General features: G+C 36.1%; 1 protein-coding gene across 1 annotated transcript; it reads left to right on the top strand.

Moving 5' to 3' along the window:
• Positions 1 to 213: 213 nt before the first annotated feature.
• On the top strand, positions 214 to 24,104 carry LOC137393514 (ATP-dependent 6-phosphofructokinase-like). The gene is made up of 21 exons (XM_068080093.1): positions 214 to 304; positions 602 to 749; positions 1,412 to 1,485; positions 3,151 to 3,228; positions 3,478 to 3,667; positions 3,974 to 4,184; positions 5,020 to 5,128; positions 5,227 to 5,322; positions 5,445 to 5,537; positions 8,974 to 9,099; positions 9,616 to 9,680; positions 10,772 to 10,862; positions 13,109 to 13,326; positions 13,706 to 13,796; positions 19,100 to 19,252; positions 19,500 to 19,664; positions 20,347 to 20,411; positions 21,038 to 21,149; positions 22,985 to 23,087; positions 23,217 to 23,322; positions 23,511 to 24,104. The coding sequence occupies exons 2-21, from the start codon at positions 620 to 622 to the stop codon at positions 23,617 to 23,619; spliced, it is 2,385 nt and encodes a 794-aa protein (XP_067936194.1). The 5' UTR covers positions 214 to 304; positions 602 to 619; the 3' UTR covers positions 23,620 to 24,104.
• Positions 24,105 to 25,705: the final 1,601 nt, after the last annotated feature.

Genomic DNA, 25,705 nt, shown 5'->3' on the forward strand with positions numbered 1-25,705 from the left:
TGCGCACCAATATGTGTAAACCTTTTAATCGTAAGTGAACAATGAATGACAAAATTTCTTTTGTATTCAAATCGCCAATAAGTTACCTAAGCGTTTATAAACTTGTTATTACGAGAAATACTGCTGCATGGCGCACGTACCGCAAACACGCAATACGATACTTTTGCTATTTAGCAAAGCCGAATGTCTTCGTTTTTGCTCGTATCTGGTGTAAATGACTATGTGAGATTTATCACGTACTTTGCTACCGGCTATAGATTAGTAACCCAGTTCTAATAGGGTGAAGTTATTACACACTACGCAAGTAATAACATGAGTTGTTTTTGCTCTAAGTTATTAATTTTTTGGTTTTGTCACTTCGTTTCCCTGACATTGTCTCAACATGTTTTTGTTTTGCAACTTAATTTTTTCTAACACTAACCTGTTTGTTTATTTGTATGTAATATTTATTGAGATTAACACGAGAAAATAGAATTTTAACATGTTTGGTTATTTTTTGTTTTATATAATCTCATCAAAATAAACTCCCATGGACTGATTTATAGTTTTTATGTTCAAAAGATGTACGTAATCTTATTATTTTCTTTGCTTTCCACATTAGTAGGTGAAGATTTCAAGCATGAGCAATCCATTAGATAGAATGACCAGTATAAACAGCGTACTTGGACGGGAGGGCAAGGCGCTTCCTCTGCCCAATTCACACGCTGGGACGTCCGTTGGAGTATTTACAAGTGGTGGAGATTCACAAGGTATTGTTCTACTCATAAACTCGGCTAGAAGTTTTGTTTAACCATTCATGACTGAGCCTTATTCAATGCATTAGTGACTGTGAAGTCATGTGTATCGCAGCTCAAGATTTAACATTTTCTCTATTCTCTTGCTTCACCATTTCTGCCCGTTTTGATATTTGCTAAACCAGTGAATTTATTACTTTTTTTGTTCAACCCAATTAACATTCGTGGTGCACGTTTCATCAATTAAATCAGTGGTAAAAGACAAGTTTCACTCAGTGTTGATGTTATCTATTTCAAGTTCATTTAATTTAAAATTTCAATTTTCGTGCTTTTACATTAGGATATTGCTTAAATTGTATGCATATCTTCAAACATATCCTCATGATCTTGTCTAGGCCTATATGAGTTTTCAAGATTGTGCTTGTTTTGCGACTCATCACTATGCTAAGCAACACAAGCCATTGCAGTGACTCGTGCTCAGTGTCATTGCATCGCTCAGCTACAAATGTTAAAATGTTTTTAGCTGGTCCATGTTTCAAACAAGCGGCTATGTATGGGTTAAAATTCATCATGTGCATCCCATATCTACCTTTATGGTACAGTTTTTATCTTATAATTTTTGCTTCATTTTTATCCTGGCTTATCATTTAGCCTTTATTTGACTGTTCCTATAACAGGCATGAATGCTGCCGTGAGGGCTGTTGTCAGGATGGGTCTCTACTTGGGATGCAAAGTATACTTCATTAAAGAGGTAACATATATGCGTACAACTAAGTTATCAATAATATAGAACATAGTTCAACAGAATTAGCTCTCAGAATTGGATTGCATTATACATATTGCGAAAGACTCGTGTTATAATGCGTCATTACTAAATTGAGTCTCACTAGACAATTGACAATTTTGTTCTACTGATTATTTTTGTGCTGGAGCTAACAACTTAACTAGCTATGCAACAACTTATCGCCGTGACTGAATGACTTTTTAAACTCATGCACTTATGGCATAAAAGTAGCACATATTGCCTAATCAATTACTTTCTTTAAACTTACCTAAGCTTACCCACACTATTGTATAGTGTTGAATTCTACTCAGTACTTGCCTAACCCGTGTCAAGTTCTTCTGCTCTATAACTCTGATCAAGTAAACATGCCTATGCCGTGTGTCCTGAGCTGTTAGTAGTTACAGTTACCTTTCCATGAGCAAAAAGCTCAAGCGAGTCTGACCTCTTGTAACCTATAGCCATAAATAAACAGAGATTACATAGAAAAATTGGATTATTCAAAATCATTAATGGCGAGATCATTTTGTTAGAAAGGTGTAGCAAATGAGGATGATATACAGTGGATACAGAATATGTTGCAAATAAAAGCATCATTGTTTTATCTAATTTTAATGGCGTATTATTTGTCAAAAATGTTGTACTATCTTTAGGTAGAATTTCACATTTGGTGATGCATCCAGATTGCTTCTATTGCCATCAGTAAAATGTTTATCTGAAAATGAAAGTTTTATGTTTGCTGCTGTTGTAGCTGTCTGGGCAGTCGTTACTGTCGGTTTCATCATAGTTTTTGGTGTTTTTAACTCAACTTTTAATTTAATTTTTTCATTTTGATTTCAGTTTGATTTCCCGCAAAATGCTTTACCTATTCTGTTTGTTTTTTTCTGTGAATGACGCATATATCATAATCAAAAACTTTTTTGCATAACCATTTTCAATGACTATATGTTGATATTGTGTCTTCTGAATAGCCCATGATGCAGTAGCGCATTTCTTGATCATTTTGTTATTTTTTGCCGACAAATGACATTGGGCGACACATATTTTGAGAGATGACAACTCCGAATAGTTCAATAATAATTTTTTTATAGTGTTGATAAACTTTTGAATTTAAGCAGCAATGATGACAAAAACTGTAATAGCGACCTCTGTGGGTATACTGACATTTAATTATCTTAAAGAGTTGGTACAGTTCTATACAAACGCCGTAAATGGAAATATGCCTGTTTATTATCACTCATCTACATGCATGTCGACTTATCAATAGTTTACTCAGAATTAAAAAGAAGTTGTCTTCAACAACTGCTTTCACATATGTGTAAATCTTTTGCGCTGTCACGTGTTTGTTAGATAACAATTGCTGTTCAGTATCACCAAACATGACAGTAAAATATGTTGACTCTCTAGATGTGAAGGTTTGAAGTAACAACACTGATTATCATGAGATCACTTGGCAAGCTCTACCAAATAGCAACGCAATATCATGTACTAGTATTTAGCCACATCGTTCTGTCTTCATAGAATGCAACATGGACTACTGTTTCTGGTTTTAACGAGTATTTGCTTACAGTTGTAGCATCTGAGTTGATTTCCTCTTTATTGTACCTGCTGTACTATCACCGCATACTGTTGTAGGGATATCAGGGTATGGTGGATGGAGGGGATAATATTGTGCTGGCTAAATGGGCTGATGTCTCTGGCATCATCGAGCAGGTAGGTACTCATTAGATATGACATTGTTCAGAGTGTAAGTAACTAGCATTGGTATTAGTAAAAAGTCATAGATTAAAATCTACTGTAAAACCTGTAATTGAGCGTCATTGCACTTCATTTTTCAACCTTTTTTTATAGTGGTGCTCAAGTAGAGGTGGCGTTCAATTAGAGGATTTACAGTATATTAATATTTGTCTATATTTTTATCAGATACTTGTGGTTCCAGCAATTGTCAGCATTGTATTACAGGGTGGGACAGTTATTGGCAGTGCTCGATGTCGTGATTTCCGTCAACGGTCTGGTCGACTCAAAGCGGCAAAGAATTTGGTTGTTAATGGAATTACTAATCTAGTTTGTATTGGAGGAGATGGCACTCTCACCGGGGCCAACTGCTTCAGAAATGAGTGGTCTGGTCTCTTGGAGGAGCTAGTCGAGGGAGGCGAGTCATAAACCTTTAACTCTAAATGTCAGCAAAGAAAAACTAATCATGCAACCATAATGTACAAGGGCATATATAAATATATTATGGCCGCTGGCTGTAGGGACAGCAAGTCATTAGCAAATTGCTATCCATTGAAGAACCTAGTGTTCATTCAACTATATAAACCTACCTTTCTACATACCTAATCTCTGATTTACCTTTTTAGTTGTAAGTCGCTATAACCTATATAAATGCTGTCACCATCTTTTTGATTTGAGTGCCGACCGATTTGTATAATGTGCCAGTTCATGCATGTTCTTGCAGGTGCTATAACAGACCAACAGAAAATAACCTACTCTCACTTGCACATAGTAGGTCTGGTTGGCTCTATAGACAATGACTTTTGCGGTACAGACATGACTATAGGCACTGACACAGCGCTGCATCGTATTGTTGAGGCTGTCGATGCTATCACGACGACTGCCACTAGTCATCAGAGATGCTTTGTTCTCGAGGTCATGGGACGCCACTGCGGGTAATTACCTCATATTCTCATTGCTATAGTAGTCATAGGTTATGTAATCAATGTTTTGTTAGAACTTCTGATAATCATTCACGGTGTGCTTCAATTGAAAAGTTAGTTATTATGTCTAATTATTGTAACACCTCTATTTGAACGGCACCTTTAATAGAACGCCACCTGTAATAGAACGCCACCTCTAATGGGACGCCATCCTAATAGAATGCCACCTCCAATAGAATGCCACCTCTAATAGAATGCCTCCTTCAATAGAATGCCACCTCCAATAGAACGCCATTACAGAAGGGTCGAAAAAATACAGTGCCATGGGGTGCAAATAGAGGTTTAAAGTTATTTGAAGTGAGATAGTTGGTAGCTGATGATAACCTATACCTATATTTTTGCCATGTCCTATTGGCTGGATAGACACCTGACAAGCATTTTGGTCTTTATTCGCAAATCTTGTATCGCTTATGTCTCATTAGCTAATTCGTCTGTAGCAGAACCTCTATTTTCCTTTCTAAAAATTACCTGATGCGACAGGGCCTGTCAGTAAGATAATTATTTATGTAACCAAGGATAAAAATTCATTAAAACTATCCTTGAAATGCAAAACGTCATTTGCCAATAAATCATAATGCTAGCGTAGGTATCAAGAATTATGAAGAGCATGCATGATTGATATATAGGGCTAGTCAAGGTCCTTATTGTGTCCTAAAACAGGCCTGTGAGTCGCAACATTGTTCTTGCTTTCAGCAATGATTGTCAGCTCTGCTGTTATATCGTAACATACAAAAGAACTAACTGTTTGGTTTATCCTTCAATAAGTTTTCGAGTGTTTTGCTTGCAGGTATCTTGCGCTAGTCGGAGCTTTAGCATGCGAGGCTCACTTTACATTTGTACCTGAGTACCCACATAAGGATCATTGGGAAGAACGGCTGTGCGAAAAGCTGCGAATGGTTAATACCTTTATTGCTTGAGCGTATCTATAAATGTATTTATGTGTTTACATGTTTTTTTCATTTTGACGAGTTATTCCAAATATTAATCGATACAGGAACGCGAGTCAGGTGAGAGACTGAATATAATAATTGTGTCTGAAGGAGCCATTGATGAACAGGGTAATCCTATAGATGTCAGATATGTCCAAAAGGTAATCATTCATAATGACCTTTTTGTCTGCTGCTTCCTTGCTGTTTTAGTATTTACATCTCTGTTGTAAAAAGAATTAGTAGCATTGCTCACAGCTAATTACCCTCTATACTTTCTATATAGCTGATAGAGAGTCGTCTGCACTATGATACGAGGATTACAGTGTTGGGACATGTTCAGAGAGGGGGAAGACCATCTGCGTTTGATAGAATACTCGTAAGTACACAGTCTTATTTATGTTTATGGGTCTGTCCTTTTCTTCAACATGCATTTCATATTAGCTCTTGCCCAAAAAGCTATGAGCATCACAAAGTCGAGACGTACTGCATACTATATGCAATCAAAGTTACTGTGAAACCTGTATTGGAACGTCACCTCTATTTGAATGCCACCTTTATTTGACCGCCACTCTTTGAAAATGTGCTAATAATGACTCGATTACATCAATTCATCTTTTCATATCGAAGTCCATTTTCCAACTCGTAGTCTTTAGGTTTTTTCATTGAAAACTTTGATTTCAATGCTATAGAAATAATTAGTAACTGTATCAGGCTAATAGTAGTTCCTTATTTTTAATGCAGTTTTGATACTTTGATGTATGTGGAAACCGTTTTAGCAATTACGATGCTTTGGATGACTTGTGATAGGCGTGCATCCGGCTAAAGGTTTATCTTTATTTTCGCAAAAAGTTTGTCAGTGTCAACATAGCGTAAAAGTTTTGCTATGCTGAAAAATTGTTTGGACACTAATATTGACTAGTTCGGCAGTGCAGAAGAAGGGTTCAGGTTAGCAGACACTGTGGAAAGTATTAAACAGCCAGAAGATGTTTAAATGGTTCCATACGAAAACAACAATCGGAACCCAACCTGCTTATCAAATGACGCAAATATTTTTGTCTCAAACAAAATTTTAATTTTTTTTGCATGTTTTATAATTATGGTTTATTTTTATCACTTGTTCTTGAATATATATTTGTAGCACTTAATAGTTTATTATTATTAAACTTATAAATTTGCATATTTATAGCATTCTATTTGATAGCATGATTGCGGTAATCCGAACCCAGCTTACAGTGGATCAACGCTCGTAACTCCTGTTCTATCACACATAAATAGCCAGTTTTGACTTCAAATTGTAGCAAACATTGATGAGTGCAATGAGCTTTTATGCAACCTTGTTAAATATAGTTATAAAATGAACATATGCTTTCAAATTTTAAATTATATAAAAAACTTTAAAGCTCCGACAGATTGCAATGTAGGCTATACGGTCATCGAAAATTAATTGCAAGCAATAGATATCAACTGGTAGACGCATGTACATGTATGTCAGCTTTCCCAGTGCATATTTATTTAGAGATCTAGGACAAGTTCAGGTAAGTTAGCAAATTTCTTGCTTCCAAAAGGGTTGTTCCAAATGTCACACCGCCCGAGGGAGAGTGCAAAATTTGCGTGACATTCGATTCGCCTTTGAAGGGTTAAATTTATTTTCTCAACATTCTGACGGGGTGTTCGAAAAATACAACGCCTCTCCTAAAGCGATCCTAATAAAGCGCCGCGGGGAGGGTTGAAAAATAGAGCGCCCTGGTGTTCAAATAAAGGTTTTACGGTATTTAGCTGCGTGTTGACAACACCATATGAGTTATCTATTCTCCGTGTTTTAACACTTGCATTCTTACCGTTGAGTGTTGATGTAAATAATTTGCTCCCTCTTTAAAGTTAAACATTGTTTAACACTTAGAAGGCTAGTCCTGTATACGCAAGCAGTACCTTAATTTTAGATCGTATTAACAGCTTTGCATCGACTGTGAAAGCACCTATGATAGCACTATTCCTTTTGAAGTGAATATCATTTTAAAGTTATAAGCTTGCAGGGTGCAATGAAAAAAGCAGAAATCAAACGGACCAACTAGTTTTTAGTTTACACTCACACAAACCATGACATTGTAGAGGTAACTGAATAAACAGATAGATCCCTTGTATTATCGCTGACACCTTCAAAGTCCTCTTCAACCGCTTCAACCGCTTCAACCTTAACGCAATGTATTTAGTTTGTGGATTTCGTGAGTTTATTTTGTTATATAATTTTCAACAATTTGGTTATGATGAGCCAAGCCCTGACTCTCCCTCAAGTGTACTTACAGTTATTATAGTAGTAGTACAGGGTAGATACATACATGTATATTAATGAAAGAAGGTAAGTTTGGCTCAAACATTGATGTGAGTGCCTATGCTCTTTCTCAGTAAAGCTTGGTTGCATAGTCACACATAAATATAGGCCTCATTGGATGCAGTCTTCAAATTGATTGAAGTTTAATTTACTTATTATTGAATTGATTATCTTAGTTTACAACAGCGCCAGCAGTAGGCTCAGACCTAGTGTGAATGTTGGGACTAGAAGCACCAGCAGTAGACTCAGATCTAGTGTGAATGTTGGGACTAGAAGCACCTATCTAGATCACTATCCTAGTCTATTTTTCAGCCCTCGTCACCAACCAAAAAACGCAGCTTGTGTGCTATCAGAAACTAATTTTTTGTCTGGGTCTTTTTCATTTCTCGACCTGTTTAAAATATTCAGCAATATCTCATGAATTGTTTAATCACCTTATTTAGTACTTTGGTGTTATATTGAGAAGGTATCGAGTGCGGATTAGTCAAAACATTGTAACCCTGCCTAAACTGGAAGTGGATGAAACTAAAGTGAAGCTACACAACTGTTGTAGTTTCGCTTTAGTTTCTCAGGCATAGGATCAGCTGGGAAAATGTCTCTCCAAATTATTTTGGGTCCAGGTTTCAAAGTTTTTTCAACAATTTTTACGGTAAGTTATAAGATACCAGTGCTAAAAGTGACAGCATTACAATGATGATAAAATAGACGCGTATGAACAATGGTTTTATTGAATGCGTGAAGTATATTTGTGAAAATATTTTGACGAATGAGGTTGCGTGAAAGTGTAAACAAAAGCCATCTTGTACAACTACGTCCCATTTGAGCCGTTTTGAAAAGAGATTCTAACCTAGGGCGGTTTTGTGATGGCGGCGATTAACTGTTCGTTTTTGAGCTTTTAGGAGCTTGTAATCACATTTCCACATATGTTGCACCTTCAACACCGCAGAGTAAGACATGGTGAATCTTTTGATACAAAATAACTGTAATGTGAATTTTGTTGCAAGTCAACCATTAAGCAATGAAAGATTGCCTTAATTAAAGTTATACTCTCTTGTATGTGTCCAGGTCTTTCATTGGCTATTGGTAACTTACCTCTATGCTTGATGAGGGAAAGCAGGCATTATGCATTACTTTGTTTACATCTTGGATATGATGTCAACAAAGTAATTGCACAAATCTTGAACCTGAAGCATATTTCTAGAAAAAAATTGAATGCTCATATTGCACCCATTTCCTTCTTGCTTGGAATGATATTGTGCACAAATAATTATTGATTTGGAAAGGTTACACAGCTTCGTGTCATAACTCGCCATTGCACAAATATACGTCTTCATTGATTTGTACATTGTAAAATAGAGCAAGTCAGGAAAGGTTAGCTGTAGTCGGCCTGTAGGCGTCATCTCTATGACCTTTAGCTGTGTTTGTTTATCTCTATATATGCAAACTTTGTAAACCTTTAGAAACCAGTGACGGCATGTTTCAGGCAACTCGGATGGGTGCTGAGGCAGTGTTCGCTCTGATGGAGGCCACTCCTGGCAGCCCTGCTATGGTAATCTCACTCGATGGCAACCAGATGGTTCGCAAACCGCTTATGGACTGCGTGGAGAAGGTAGTTCAGTTCCCAAAATCACTTTTTTATCTCAAATTAAATAAAAAAGGATTTGACTAAAATCACATATTTTGTCTAGTGTGAAGTACTATCAAGCAAATCAAATCACTCGCCTGATGAACACCTCTCAATTTCTACATAATTGAATAGCGATTCGAAAATATTTAGCAACTCTTTGATTACATAAGCAACTAACAAACAAAGCATATGATTAAAATAGACTGTGATCATCATCAGTTCCTCTCACTCACAGTAATACCTCCAATCAAAACCGCCCCCCCCCCCCCTCCCCTCTCGCAAAAGTGTAACTCTATGAAATAGAAATTGATAAAGTCATATCTAATAAAGTCACTTTTTCATTAATCGTACTCATTTTCCTTTTTTGAGTTTATTAGAAGTATGAAGTATATCATTTTTCCATTTGTGGCTAACAGGAATTCTTACATAACACCAATCTCCAACTCCAACGCTGACTTTCAAAACATCAAATACATGTATAAACTTTGTATATTTCAGACCCTTGCAGTTCAAAAATGCATGAAGTCTGAGCAATTCCAGGAGTGTGTAGCTGCACGAGGCAGGTATGCTATACTAGTTTACAAGGAACACTTGGGGCTTACCAACTTGCATATTCTTGGCCAGTATAAAAGCGTTACTTGGCATGGGCCACTATTAACCTTTAAGCTGTATGAATGATAGAGTTATTCGTATTGTAAAGGCTAGTATTGAGTTGATATACCTTAGTTTGTTTTCTCGCACTCTAACATGGTAATTTTTGACCATTTTTTTGCCTGTCAGAAATCTGTTAGTTCAATTACAGACAAAACTGGCATATTGTACTGTAGTTGACTGGACTGCTTTATAAATTGAGAGCAATGGTGTGCATTAATTTTTTTACATGGAGTGTGTAAAGGAAACTGCCAGTTCCCTTTTCTGCTCCACAAGAATCCAAGCCACTGAGTTGAGTGCAAAGCAATAAGACAATAAGATTATATTTTACAAATTTATATAAATACATGTATATGTGATTCAGTGCGAGCGCATACAACAGAACAATCTGCAAGAGACTGTCGGTGATCTCTAATCTCGTCATTCTTCTGGCCTTCTTACGCATGGTCTTCAGCTGGACTCTTTCTGCCTATCGGTCTTTTCGGTTCTTTTCGGTCCTTCCGTGGTCTCATTCTTCTCTCGGTCTGCTGAGTCAGTTCATCTTCGGCCAGACTTCCTGTTGTACCAGGACTTGAATCGGTCGTGGCGTTGGCTTTAAGGTCAGCTAGGCAGCCGGTCTTGGTCTCAGCGCTCTGCCGTTACAAGTGGATCATCATCAACACTCGAATAGTCAGAATAGTCCAGAAACACATCTTCATGTGTGGTACGCTCAGTGGCACACGCTAGTTTGGCTCATTTCAGTCGTCCATAGAACAATAGCATTACGTGGAGTTACTGCCTTTGACAAAAATTAATCTCTCTCTTAAGAGATGAGATCACTTTCTTATCTCATTGATTACATTATATACTCTTACATGTATGGTATGAGAAGAAAACATGCATCGTTCTCTTAAAAGAGATACATGTTTTCTTATACCATACATGTAAGAGTTTTTAATTTCAGTGATATATTTTGTACATGCCAAATTTGTACATGATTCATCCAGTCTGTTGTGTATTGCAGGAGTTTTGAAGCTAACCTCAACATATACAAGATACTCTCTCGTCTGGATGCCCCAAAATCAGGACGCAACAGACGCGACAGCCAAACTGGTGTAAGTCATGCTGCTTTTAATTATGTGATTTATTCTTCGTTCTTTTTCGTCAGTTTTTGTCATATTATTTCTGAATTAGTTCTACAGAGTGTGTTGCTGTTAAATCAACAGATAGCGAAGAAAAAATGTTAACTCATATTCAATCTTTATAGTGCAAAACCACAGTTTCAGTGTCTTGTAGTTTCTTCATATCAAGGACAAGTTACTCAAATAAGCGTTTATGATGCAACCCACCAACAGCATGTTATGCAAAGAATAAAATTTTTGCTAAAACATTTTAAACCGTTTGACAAGCAAAAGTGTTGAGTAAGACATGCATTAAAATGATTGTAAAGTATTTCAAAAACTTGAGACATGATCTCGCCTAATGTGTGTCTCAGCAAAACAACGAACTCAATCAATAGGTTTTTAATATCCTGAACAAGTAGAATTATTTGCACACATTTACACGGCATGCCTACTTGAAATGCTAAAAATTAACTAGAAAATCCACTGTTTTGCTTTGATTTAAAACATATACGGTATTGGGTAAAACAGTTACGCGCCATAAATTCATTATCATGGCACATTCAGAGTATAATGTTAATTGGTTTTTACTAGAGCTGCACAATGATCGCGTTAATTAAACGATTAACGCCGACTAATACAAATAAACGATTAACTGAGTTGGGCCAATTAATCTTCAATTAAAATGCAACCGAGGTGATGATCTTGATGTGGTTCCTTTCCTTTGTACTGTTTAGTACCATACGTTATACTAACATAGCAGGTTACTACCATTTAATTTACTAACAAATATTATGACAAGCAACACTTTCTTACCAATAAATTAAACCACAATTATTTTGCACTCAACTATGAAAACAAAGTGAGTCGCTAACACTAAACTTGTTTATACAATACAATGCACAAGCGCCCGTGCCGATCTAGCTATAAGCGGCCATGTTAGTTGTTTGAACATGTTTCTAGGTAATAGCAACAAAAGTGATTTCAGTATTATTTAATATCTTACAGTTGATTTTTAAAAACTTTCTTAACTAAATTATACATGCATTTTCATTTTTCAAAAAATTCACAATCATATTTCAGCTTCAGAATATTAGTAATATAAGATTGACACTTTATTGGAACATGAAAGCAGAAATATGTCTTCCACCCTAGGTAGCACATTTCTGTAAGTTGTTGGAAGCGTAAACAAGAAAGCGAAGTGCAGTATATGCCAGAAAGAATTTGCCTACTACCACAGCACATCATCATTAAGATATATTGTAACTAATTCTCATCCTACCGCGCAGAACTCATCACCAGCTGTCGCAGACAATAACTAATACTACTGACTACCGGCACTGCTGTCCCCTGTGAACGGCTATTCTCTAATGTTGGCAATATTGTATGTAGGAAGAGGGCATCTCTTTATTCAGATAATGTGAATATACTGTGCTGCCTCAACTCTTGGCTGACTTAATTATAGACTTTCATAGACAGTTTTCATACTCATAATAATTATTACATTTTAACTTATGTACATTGCACATAACATGGACTACTGCTAACAATTGCTTAAAATATAATTAATCTATATGTAGCTGTATTATTTGTTTTTGAATATGCAGGTTTTTGCTAGATTAATTCTAAGATTAATCGAAGATTAACTGGTTCAGACCAGTTATTAATCGCGATCAATTTTTATAATCGTTGTGCAGCTGTAGTTTTTACATTTTAACAATGCTTGGCAGCGATGTTTTACAATGTCTTTGCTCAGCTGATGTCCGCTGTTGCTCATCAATTTCGTACCATGTACTTTTACCCTTAGTATTCTCAGATCTTAAACTCTAGCTCTGTAGGCAAAGATGATGAGCTCATCTCTACTCAAAAGCCTCAATTTGATAGTGTAAGGATGGTAAAATTGCTTACCTGAATTCATGCTCACATAAATTAGTGCTTCCCTTGGAAAGTTTGTCTCGCGTTATAACGCTCATTCCAAGTGCTGCCATCCAAGATATAAAACTAGTTTCATCGTGTCTGTAAATTCTGATGTCATAGTTAGAATATTCGTTTGATGATAATCTCCCAAATCCTTACTCGGTGTTACTGTTTGTCAGCATGTCATGTGACCAATATATTGTGGCTGACTCGATGCCAATTGTTGTATTAAATATAGTAATTTTTAATTAGCTGTTTAGAGGTTACCAATAATACATCAGAAGCTTACAGTGTAGACTGGGTTCTTTTCCAAATATTTTCAGACGAAACACAAATTTGCTGTTGTGGCTGTTGGCGCTCCAGCCTGTGGGGCGAATGCAGCTGTGAGAGCATTTGTAAGGATGTCACAAGTGGAGGGCTTTGATGTGCTAGGAGTGTATGGTAGCTTGGCTGGACTGGCTGATGGCGATTTCAAGCTGCTCGAGTGGAAGGATGTCAGAGGGTGGGCTGCCAAGGGTGGTAGCATGCTGGGTACTAAAAGGTTGGCATTTTGATAATGGAGATTTTTATTCAAAACTATCAAAGAAAGCTTCGCTATTTCCAGGAGTCTCCATAGCATTTGATTTGCTACTGACACATGCTGTGATGCATTTTTGAAAAAACTGCTTGCGGAGCAGAGAATGTGTAGCAAACAGCACATTTTCATATGACCATGTCAATGTTATTGTTGAGGTTATTTATTTCTGATATGTTTAATTTTGGAATCCGTAAAAAAACTTAATTTACTAAAAAAAGAGTTCTAAATCATATTATGAGAAAATATGGATGAACTAAAAATTCCAGCGCATGCGACTGCTTTTTGTGGTAATCTTTTTCTAGTAGTTTTTATTTTATGTTTCAAAGTTGTGTCTTTTTTTTAGACGATTGCCCAATGAAATTGGACTAGAAGCTATTGGGCGTCAAATAGAAAAGCATGAACTTGGTGGATTGCTGATAATCGGTGGTTTTGAGGTACATTGATTACATTACATCATGAGCATAAGTGTCTACTTTGTGAGCCTTGCGGTTACTAGTGACAAGGATGGGACAACTCTGACTAAGGAATATACCCTACAGAATGAATATATTCGCGGAGTTAAGTTTCGCGCAAATTGCCTTTTTCATACATGTTCGCGGACTAATTTATTCGCGAATGAACACAATCAGTCTCTATTAAGAATTATCTATTGCGGCTAGCAAGAGAGTTAACCCTTCACATTAACCCACACCACGCGTTTAGGTTTCTATTTAGCCGACAACTACGAGTCGATCATGCTAAGCTATAAATTTCTTGCTGGGCTCAGACGTTTTCACGAATATTCATCGATTTGGAGGCCTTGATGAACCAACAACTTGTGGTAAGTAATGAGTTTTTTTCAAACCATTTACTAAATTAATAATTGAATTTTACTTTGGTTCTTTGGTAAAACGCAATATTTATATTTTCCATCCCTACCGCTTCGTTATTTGTTTTAGTGTGAGAGAGAGCCCAATAATCCGCACGACCATTTGCAGTAAAGCTAATAAACGCAGACTGCGCAACGGTTGGTCATCTTACTCATCTACCCCGTGAAGTAAGTAGAGTAAGCAGCTTTTTCATTATACACAGAGGCACAATGACTGCAAGGGTGGTGGATGTCATTTCTAGAAGATCACCAATCATTCAGGGAGGTCTTGAGATTGAGGTAGAAGTGACCAGCTAAAAAAAACTGGTAGAAGGTAGAAGTGACCGCAGCTGCTAACAAGGAGAATATATCTGTTTTAAAAAAGGAACAAGACGCCTTTACGATCACAAAGTTTTGGCCAACCGGCAGATCGTTGCAATAGTAAGCCACAAAGAGAGTTCTGATGGTAACTCCCTTACCAGCCATGTAGTAGCGAAAGAATCGCCTTTAACATCTCCTCAAAACAGTGACTGCGCTATAATAGAGCTCCTATTACTAAAATAACTAGTCAGAGAGCACCATTAAATGCTAGAATTTACTTATCAGTTTAATTTTATTGCCAGACAATCACTATATGGGTTAAACTGTTTTTATTTACTCTATTCATTGTTTGTAAAATTTCATTTGCATTTGAAATATTTTATTAGTACACTCAAGTTTGTAATAAATTATACGGTAATATATCTACACATAAAAATATCTCTTTATAAATATCTCTAAAAATCCTTAAAAAATATCTATACATAAAATATGTATGTATATATATATATATATATTCTGAATATATATATATATATACATGTATATATCTCTACATATATCTCTACAAGGAGTTGTTGTTGATGAAGGGGTTTAGGTTGACTGGTTGCTTCTCTGCCAATATTCCTGCCTTGGTGAATATTACAACTTGTCTCTAGTTTTCGCAATCGGAATAAGTTATGTTTCATTCTCAATCTGCAGTAAACACCAAAAAAAATATTAGCAAGTGTAAAGGAAGCACAAAAACGATAGCTGAAGTATTGAATAAAAGCGATCAGTTTGTAAACAAGAGAATGAACTAACGCAGTTAATTATGGAAAAACATATCTGCACTGCAAATCAAATACATACCATAATGTCCAGATCAGAATCATTATCGTAATAAACTTCAGTATTAAAGGTTGATGGAGTTGATTTCAATGTAAAAAAATGTAGGAGGGATTTTTGCGATGACAACGCCACGCCGAATAACTTGTGAAAACCTTGAATAATTTTGTAAAGAAGTGTGATGCATTGGCAATGGGGTTAACTCGAAGCCCCGGCAAGGATTTATAAAAAGTTTGAAACTCGGCTACGTTTAGTACTTCTGCCTAGCGGCTAGTTTTTAATTTGAGGCAGTAGCTATTCTTCCTTGTGGTTAAAAATAAAACTAATTTCTCGCGGAATTGACTTCGTGAAATCGTGAATTATTAAATCCATTGAATATTTTTATCCTGTAGGGTAACAGACAAGTTTTGGTTGTCTCTCATACCTTCAAGTCATTTTTAGAGGTATGTGTCAAGCAGGTCACAGGTCAAACTTTGCTTCACTTATATTTCACTACATGGAGGCATGCTATAACTCATAGGTGTGTTATGGTAACATACATAGATTATTTCACTACATAGAGTATGCTATAACTCATAGGTGTGTTATGGTGACATACATAGAGTATTTCACTACATAGAGTATGCTATAACTCATAGGTGTGTTATGGTAACATAAATAGATTATTTCACTACATAGAGTATGCTATAACTCATAGGTGTGTTATGGTGACATACATAGAGTATTTCACTACATAGAGTGTGCTATAACTCATAGGTGTGTTATGGTAACATACATCGAGTATTTCACTACATAGAGTATGCTATAACTCATAGGTGTGTTATGGTGACATACATAGAGTATTTCACTACATAGAGTGTGCTATAACTCATAGGTGTGTTATGGTGACATACATAGAGTATTTCACCACATAGAGTGTGCTATAACTCATAGGTGTGTTATGGTGACATACATAGAGTATTTCACTACATAGAGTATGCTATAACTCATAGGTGTGTTATGGTAACATACATCGAGTATTTCACTACATAGAGTATGCTATAACTCATAGGTGTGTTATTGTAACATACATAGAGTATTTCACTACATAGAGTATGCTATAACTCATAGGTGTGTTATGGTAACCGGGTTGCTTAGCGAGTTATTTAAATCGCAAAATCATTTTTCAAATTCTCTCACTCGTTGGAGGTCTGTAACTAGAAGGCAGGTGTAAACATGCACACCTCGCGAAGTTGATTCGAAGGGAAAATATAATTTGCTAGCACTAATAAGGTAAGCTAATTCACTCGGTGACGCTTTGCTAGATATTCACATACATCATAGAGCATTTCTGTTCACACATCATCACACAAAGGGCGAGTTTTTGTAAACTTCTATACGTTACATTTGCAACATTCACACACATTGCCAAATATGCAGGAATTTTGCGCTTTTAGCTGTGTGGTAAGTTGTATGTGAAACAGGCTTTATCGATTAGGTATTAGCTGTCATACTGGTCTCCAATGAAGCTTGCCAACCAGGTATCAGCTTATGCATGGCTATTATTCATCCATCTTATTGTATATAGTTTGAGTTAGCAGCAATAGTAGTCCTAGTCCTGTGCTGGTAGGTGCTATTAGAGTACTATCCAACCTCAACTTACAATCACTTGCATGAAAATAGTTTTGGGTAAAATTTGAGCAAATATTTGTCTCGACATATTAAGTAGTTTTCATTATACGTCTTAAATTTTCTCAGAAGTAAAATAAATAAATATAACAAAAATAAAGTATAAAATTAGTGCAAACTTTACATAGAGTATGTTTGAATTATAACTAGTGTAAGTTAGAGTGAGTCACATCTCTTATCACTATCGTTCACTCTGACACTGAATTATGCATTGCAGAGAGTACACTTTTTACATATCTCTATGGTTAAGTTATAATAAAGAACTTTTGTATTGATTATTAGTTTAATAACATATCTTTTGCATATACCATAAAACCTTCATTTGAACCCAACCCCTATTTGAACGCCACTATTTGACAATCTTGATCTTTAGGAACCCATAATAGCAAGTGATCAGTAGAAAGTGTCCACAAAACCGTACTAATAATGACTCGGTTTTATCAATATCAATTAGTTCGTTCGTTGTTTTTTCGTATCGAAATCCATTTTCCAACTCCAAGTCCTTACAGTTTTTTTGTTAAAATTTTGATTGCAACGCGACAGAAACAATTAGTAACCCTATCAGGCTATTAGTAGTTCTTTGCTTTACGCGGTCTTGATACGTTGATGTATTTAAAAAAAGTTCTGCGCTTTTACGATGGATTCTGTGCTGCTGAGGCTAAAATTTTGAGACTATTTGTTACACATGGTTTCTCTTTATTTGCATGAGAAGTATAAATTGCATCACGTAATAGTTTGGCTCTGCTAAAACATTGTTTGGATGCTAATATCCACTAGCTCAGCTGTGCAGAAGATGAGTTGAGCTCAGAAGGCACTGTGGAAGGTATTGAACAGCCAGAAGATATGGAACAGTTTCAAACGAAGGCAACAATCAAAATGCAACTGGCCAAGCAAACAATGCTAATAGTTTTCAAAGATATTAATTTTTGTTTATAAATGTATTATAAATATGGTTTGTTTATGTCGCTTGTTCTTGAATATATATTTGCAACATTTGATGGATTATTATTATTATATAACTTATAAGCTTGTAGTTTTATAGCATATTATTTGAAGGCATCATTGCGGTTATGTAAACGCGGCTTACAATGGATCAACCCTCACAATTCCTTATATTGCAAGTAAAAAGCTAGTTTTGGCTGCAAACTGTAGCAAACATATATCTATGAGTGCAATGAGCTTTTATGCAATATTCTTAAATACAGTTATAAAATGAAAATATGCTTTCCAATTTAGAATAAAATGAAAAAACTTGGAAGTTCCAACAAATTGCAGCGCAGGCAATAAGATCATCGTAGGTTAATACAAGCAATAGATATCAACTGGTAGAGACATGTCAGCTTTCCCGTGCATATTTATTAGGAAATTTATTACGACAAGTTGGAAGTAAGCTAGCAAATTTCTTTCATCCAAAAGAGTTAATGTCGCCTGTGAAAGGGTTAAATTTATCTTCCGAAAATTTTGACGAGTGGTTTGAAACATACAATGCCACTCTTTATTTGAACGGCTTCAAAAAAGCTTGTGCGGTAATTTAGATCTGCATGTTTAATTTGCCCACAATTTTGTATGATGCACTTTTAATTGTCTATGTAATTACTTGAAATATTTATCGTTGCTTTCTTGACCATGTCGGGAATTAAATAACATACAGTATTTTTTACGAACCTTGGCTCCAACCATGAGACAATTTTGACACAAGGAAAAAATCATGGACGCTTACAAAATTCATATATATTACGTTGATATAACAATCCATATTAATATATTATGTTATTAGAACTTTTATATCTGTGTTATATAACTTTATAGAAGTGTTTTTAATAAACATTTGTTCTAAAACTTAAACGGCAAACAGATGAAGTATGTTGAATGTGTAGTGATCTTATTCTCGCATTTATATGTACGTGACATGTATGCAGTTGTGGAATTCAATCAACTTTGCTAAAAGTCGATTGGGTTATTATCTCACTTTTTAAGTTTTAGTTTATTTAAATTGGCCAATTCACAGCATGTTTGGTAGAGATTTTATCTTCCATTTGTAACAATGGTAATTTCTAAAATTTGTTTTTGTTGCAGGCATATCACTCCGCTCTGCAAATGTTTGAGGCACGCAAGGATTACCCGTCTTTCAAAATACCTATCTTGGTGATTCCAAGTACAATCAGTAATAATGTTCCTGGTACAGACTTCAGCCTTGGCTGTGACAGCTCCGTCAATGAGATTGTCAGCGTAAGTCCTCAAAAGCTTTTGCGTTTCATCACATCCAATTGGAGCTCTGGGATAATCAATCTGTGGAAGACGGTCACGTTAGGAATCTATTATCTGTGCCTTAATGCAAACATCTTAGAAAGTTTTGTCTCGTCTCACCTTGCAAACTTAATAGCTTGTGCAATAATTTAAACATTTGGTCAAGTGAACAAGTTGTGTGTCTGCGATGCTAGACAACTGTCGGTACAGAGTGATGCCATCCTTACAGATATGCGACAGGATCAAGCAGTCAGCTCTCGGCAGCAAGAGACGAGTGTTTGTTGTGGAGACAATGGGTGGATATTGCGGGTACCTAGCAACGCTCTCCGCTTTGGCTGGTGGGGCTGATGCTGCCTACATAAATGAAGAACCTTTTGCATGTGCTGACCTTTTGGTATGTTTCTGCTATTTGCCAACCGCTGCCTAAAACTAATTTGCTTGATTTCATCCCTGCTTATGCCTTATGAGTAGTTATTGGTATATCCTCATGCGCTGCTTATCCGCCTCTAATAACAGCATATTTACTACCAGTAAAGCTCGTTACATGCTTTATTTGTGTGTCAGTCTAAATATAATAACCCTTGATATCTCTATACTTTATTCATGTATGTGGTATATCTTTATGTTTGTCTGCAGGATATCTTTTCATCAATGCAGCCATGCATAAAAGTTATGAAAGTTTATATATACTGAAGTTTATATATATACGTTCTTTTTTCTAACTTGATTGTCTTGAGGCAACATATATATATATATACATTTTGTTAAAAGTTCTGGTGTTAAAAGTTAGCTCATACAGAGACTGTAAAAAATTAGTTTTTATTTCGCGGATTTTCACTTATTCCAGCTTTATCCAGATAATTCCCCAGTCCCTATTAACCACTGAAAGTGAGGGATTATTGTACAAGTTCTGTACTGTTTGCTACGTGATGCTACGCACTAATGTTACAGAATTGTCCACTCTCATCAACATATTACATTATCATGTCTCGGAGTTATCTACTCTCATTCAACTTCATTTTTACATGCAACAAGTAGAATACTGTCTTTCATTCAGTTGTGGTGTTATTATACAGAGTGATTGTGATCACATGAGCAGCAAGATGGAGAAGTGTGAAATACAAAGAGGTCTCATACTCGTGTGAGTTGCTTCCTATTCCTAGCATGTTTATACACACTCAGTTTGTCAGTTACTAACCTTAACAGGAGTGCTTGCCACACAATAACCTTGTCTCGGGTAAGCTCATTAGTTGAACCAAGATTGTTCTGAGCTGTATACACGTTGTGTGAAAAGCATTTGAAGATCAAATTATAATTTTTCTCATTTTAGTTTATTTTCATATCGCGCAATTTAAATTGTTCTATAATAATACAACCTTGGGCATAATTATAACAGCGATGAATATTTTATATTTAGCAAATTTTAAAACTTCGACAAGAATAAGTGTATTAAAGTAAACATGATTTTTTGTGTCATCACTGTGCTGGGTGGCAGAAGAGCAGTAGATTATGTCGAAGCAAAACTTGTAACGCTTGGAGGCATACTTGCGGCCATTAATTTCTGTGAAACTTTCTATCATTCAGAGAGCCTTAGGCGGAACCAGGTTGATATGCTGCTAGTTTGAATATTCAAGAGCCAAAATGAAACTGAATTATCACAATTTTCTACTCTCTGTCTTGTGTATGTTAGGGCACGACTATATTTAATAAACTTACTTTGGGTCTCTATAATTCATCTGCTGATTTCTCTCTCTCTTTCTCTTGTAGAAATGAGCGGGCCAATCAGAATATGACTTCAGAATTCATTTGTAAGCTCTACAGTGAGTCTGGCAAGGCCTCATTTTCCACTAGAATTAATATCCTTGGGCACATGCAACAGGTGAGATGGATTAATATTATATGACACATAGCAGGTGGGATGGATTAATATTATATGAAACATAGCAGGTGGGATGGATTAATATTATATGACACATAGCAGGTGAGATGGGTTAATATTGCATGGCACATACAGCATGTGAGATGATTAATATTCCCTGACACATGTATCAGGTTTAATGGATTAATATTTTTGGGCACCTATGGAAGGTGAGATGGATTACCATTTTAGGGCATATCTGTCGAGTGTGGCGGATTAGTTTCTTGCGATACATGACGCAGGATATACATTTGTAACATGAAGGTTATTTATATACAAATTCAGTGTCCTCATAATCTTGCAACTTTTCTGCCAGATAATTCATTACTCCGATAACTAGATACCGCTCTGTTAGATTTGTTGTTTTTTTTGCAAAATATTTCTCAAATTTACTAAACCAAACAAAGTTGTATTAAGCATTCAAAATTTGTTTGTATCTTTGAATACGACAAACATGAAGACACGTTCGTTCAGCACCTTCCATCTTTGTCTATACGGTTGTTTTAATGCTTTGCTGTACCCAATCATATTTACTCACAGCCTCAGCCATCTCATAGGTTTAGAGATGCAATATTACTAGGCCATATCTGCACGAACAATCATGACATTAAGCATGTTTAATGTTTAGTACCAAATAGAGCATATCCAGATATGAATAATCCAACTAAGAGCTAAAAGCAAAGAAATCCCCTTTGCAGTCGGTAAAAGTATTTGTGTGTTACATTTGTGATTGACGGCATCTTCGAGCTTTACAAATAACCTTATGTGTGGTGATGTATAACATCATTGAAAATGCCAGGTTTTTTGATAAAAATTAGGTGAAAATAGAGCTAGAGATTCCTTAATAGAAGCCTAGAAGAAAAAGGCAATGTATTTCGTTAAAGAAGCCGGTGGCTGTAAGTGAGCACAGCTTGCCTGTGTTCATATACGTATGAACATGTTTAATTAACAAATTTAGCTGTGTCCAAAGTGTCAATGGAAGATATTGTGATGTTGCTATAACAGCGAGTTAGTTGGGTACATGAGAGAGCTAAGAATTGCTGTTAAGTTTTGTAGCGAGAACAACAAGAAACAGAAAACATGAATTACCTGAAAATGAGTTGGGTATTGAAGTCATTTACAATTGTACGGTTCATCAGTGTGTTCTGAACGTAGAACACAAATATACATCAGGACTTACTGTTTTACACAAAAACAACTTTCAGTGTCATATTTCCATTATTTGTTGCGAGCTCTCCTAAAACAATGGCCCGACAACCACTTTCACAAGGGACTTTATTGGAAACACACGTTTATATTGTGTATATTGAGATATTTTGTACCCCTGTCAACAAGCCTTTAACACTATTCTTCAATGATGGCAGTCTTTGCCTGCTAGCTTTGCTGTCATTTTTAATACTATGGAACAAAGCCCAAATTCCTCATGGTCTTTAAGAAAGATTTACTTTCAAATATTGCAAATATAAAAAATGTCAAAATAACAAGTAAAACTAAAGGACAATATAAAATTTTGACTACTTATTGACTTCTCAAATGTAGCAGTTTTTTTTTGCTAAAATTAAATGTAGAAATTTGTTCAGGTTGTATATCGGTGTATATTGCGCTGGACAATAGGAGTTGTTTACAGTCTCTTCAGTGTGACTGGCAGTTTCTAATCTTAAAAAATTTAGAGTCAAATACATGTAGTTTGAAGTTATGGATACCTATTTTTGACATATGTGTGGGTATGATAGCCTAGTAAAAGCAAAAGATTAGGATTTGCATCATAGACATGTGTATTGTTACTCCATTTTTAGGGGGGCAGTCCTAGCCCTTTTGACAGAAACACTGGCACAAAGCTAGGAACAAAGGCTGCACAGCACATGATTAAGCTATATGAGGCTAGCCTTCAGCCAGATGGTAAGTCTTGTTGCAGGCTAATCGGTGTGTTGGCATGAGCATGGCCTCCATTCAACTCAACGTGGAGTTCTATTGTGCGTCTCTGTCTAACTAGTGGCTGAATTGCCTAATAAGCTCGAATGGTTTCAGGAACGGTCAGCGCAGAGAATTCCGACACTGCAGTGTTGGTAGGAGTGATCAAACGTAAGACTGAATACTCCCATGTGTCTGAGCTGGCCAAAAGCACTAACTTTGCGTGAGTACACATAGATGGGGTCTTATAACTCCCCCTAACAATTTTCTCTAAAAGAAACATCATATTGTTGCCTCAAACCCCATTGACAATCTGTAATTAACCTCTATTCATTAATTCATGAAGCAGATGTCCTCTATGAACTATGGACAGCCGTTGTTATCTAATATGGCTCTTTAAATTATTTGTAGTAAACGTATACCGCAGGATCAATGGTGGCTACAGCTGCGACCTCTGCTGAGATTGTTGGCCAAACATGATGCTGTTTATGTCCCTGTCGCAGAAGATGAGCTCTGCTGAGTTTCCTATCTGTTATCCAAATCATTAGGTTTTAATTATTGTTCACGCTGTGTGTTGTTGAATCCTTCAGGGAAGCTTAGCTAGGATATTTAATGAAATCGTCATATTTTACTTACCTGCAATATAACCAACATGTGCATTTAGTAATTTTTAATGAATTCTATAAAAAAATTCAGTCTGTGTTCAACTATCATCAGATTAATTCAAGTTATATACAAGGAGATGCTGGTGAGTCTAACGTGTTGGTAGACGTATGGTATGCGTGATTTATTCGCTAGAAAAAATTCAATACAGTTCATTGTGCCTCTAGATTGTTAGTTTATTTTTAGAACTGTCTTTTCTGTGTGTCTTTCTTCTAAAGCTATTTTTTGTGTCTTTTCTTTCCAAACTTTATTTATCTATTTGAGCGATGTTTAATAGTTTTAACATGATCACATAGTAATTATGTTCTATATTTTTAATAATAAACAGTCGGTTGAAGCTGATCACCCACATTTTTAGTTTCTGTATGCCAGCTGTTGGTCAAGGAAATATACAGTATACATTTTATTAGTCTTATTATGCTGAATTTGAGTGTGAATCAGGTAATGTGGGTAATAGATTGTCAGGTGGGTAGCAACAATAGTACTAAGTCTTAGTTTCATTAGTAGCGTAGTAGGAGAGTCCTGGCTTAGTATTGGAGCAGATTTATATAATAACAATGCAAGATGAGGATCATATTCATTTTTGAGCATCTTTATTGTTTGCACCGCTCACTCCGCAATTCTATTTCCTCTGTGGATGTAGGGGCGGCTGGTTAGGTGGAAAGCCATACTCTGAGAAACTGCTTAAATTCCTGAAATGCATGTTGGGGCCTATTGTCCGGAATTATGTAATCTGGACTTTCATGAAACTCTGCTTTGTAAGTGTGTAATGGTAATCCTAGATGATGCATTATTCCCCAACAATCCAATTTCAGGAAATCAGGAGTAATAATCTATGTTCAGTAAGTAAACCTGGCCTCAGATGCGATTTATCTGAGCCAAGAATTTTTCAGGGCCTTTCCAGGATTGCTGCGGGTGTTTGGGTGTGAGCTGCCTTGTTGGATTCTCTCTTGCAAGTTTCACACTAAATAATCATCTCAATAGCTTTTTCATAGCATGTCACCAAACACTATTTCATACTCCTGTATGACACTCGGATTCTAGATGGCCACGATTTATGTCCTTTATATTCCTTATTCTTTGATTGAGAGGAATAACTAGCCAGCTCTCCGACATAAGAAAACCATAGTTTACTGACAGAATTTTTTCTCTCATAGTATAGTTAGAACAGGTTGTCTGTTGCTGATAAATAAGCAAATGATCCCTCATTAATAAAACTACACTTTTTTTGGTATTTCATCATGTTGCTGTTCGACCTTAGATCTTATAATCTACCGCCTAGTCCTTGTATTTGTGCCCTTGATCAGAATAGCGTTGTACCTGGGCAACTCCAGTCTCGTCATTAATATTGGGTAGACTGACGTTGTAACCTGCATCTGCTGAGATATTTGGTATATACATGTATATCATAGTATATACTATATAGTCATAGTATATCTAGACTTATATAGTTAGACAGGTGAACCGTTGAAGTCTTGGTGGGAGTATATTTATACAGATTATCAAAAAGCATTGCTAATGGTTTGTAGTCTGTTTCAATTACAATACCTTTCTTCCGCAACGAATATTTTGAGAACTTCTCCTAGCTCCTGCATACCCCTAAAGCTTCTTTCTCTATTGCTGCATACCTATGTTCAGTCTCATTGAGTGACCTGTCAGCCACAGCTACATATTTTCTGAATATGGCTGGATTTAGCTTAGCCTAGCGTCTACCTCTGTGTTACTTGCATCAGTTGTAATAATAGTCATCTTATTAGGGTCATAGACAACCAAAAACCTGGATTGGTGAAAAAAGTTATAACAGCTGTGAAAGCATTTTCCTGACTACTATCCCAAGTCCATCGCACCACCTTCTTCAACAAATTTCTCTGTGATTTTGAGGTTTCTGCTAGCTGACTTGAGAATTTTGCAAATTGTTCACTAATACCAGGACTATGTACAGC

Source organism: Watersipora subatra, chromosome 4 (assembly GCF_963576615.1).
Source record: "Watersipora subatra chromosome 4, tzWatSuba1.1, whole genome shotgun sequence".
NCBI lineage: Eukaryota > Metazoa > Bryozoa > Gymnolaemata > Cheilostomatida > Watersiporidae > Watersipora > Watersipora subatra.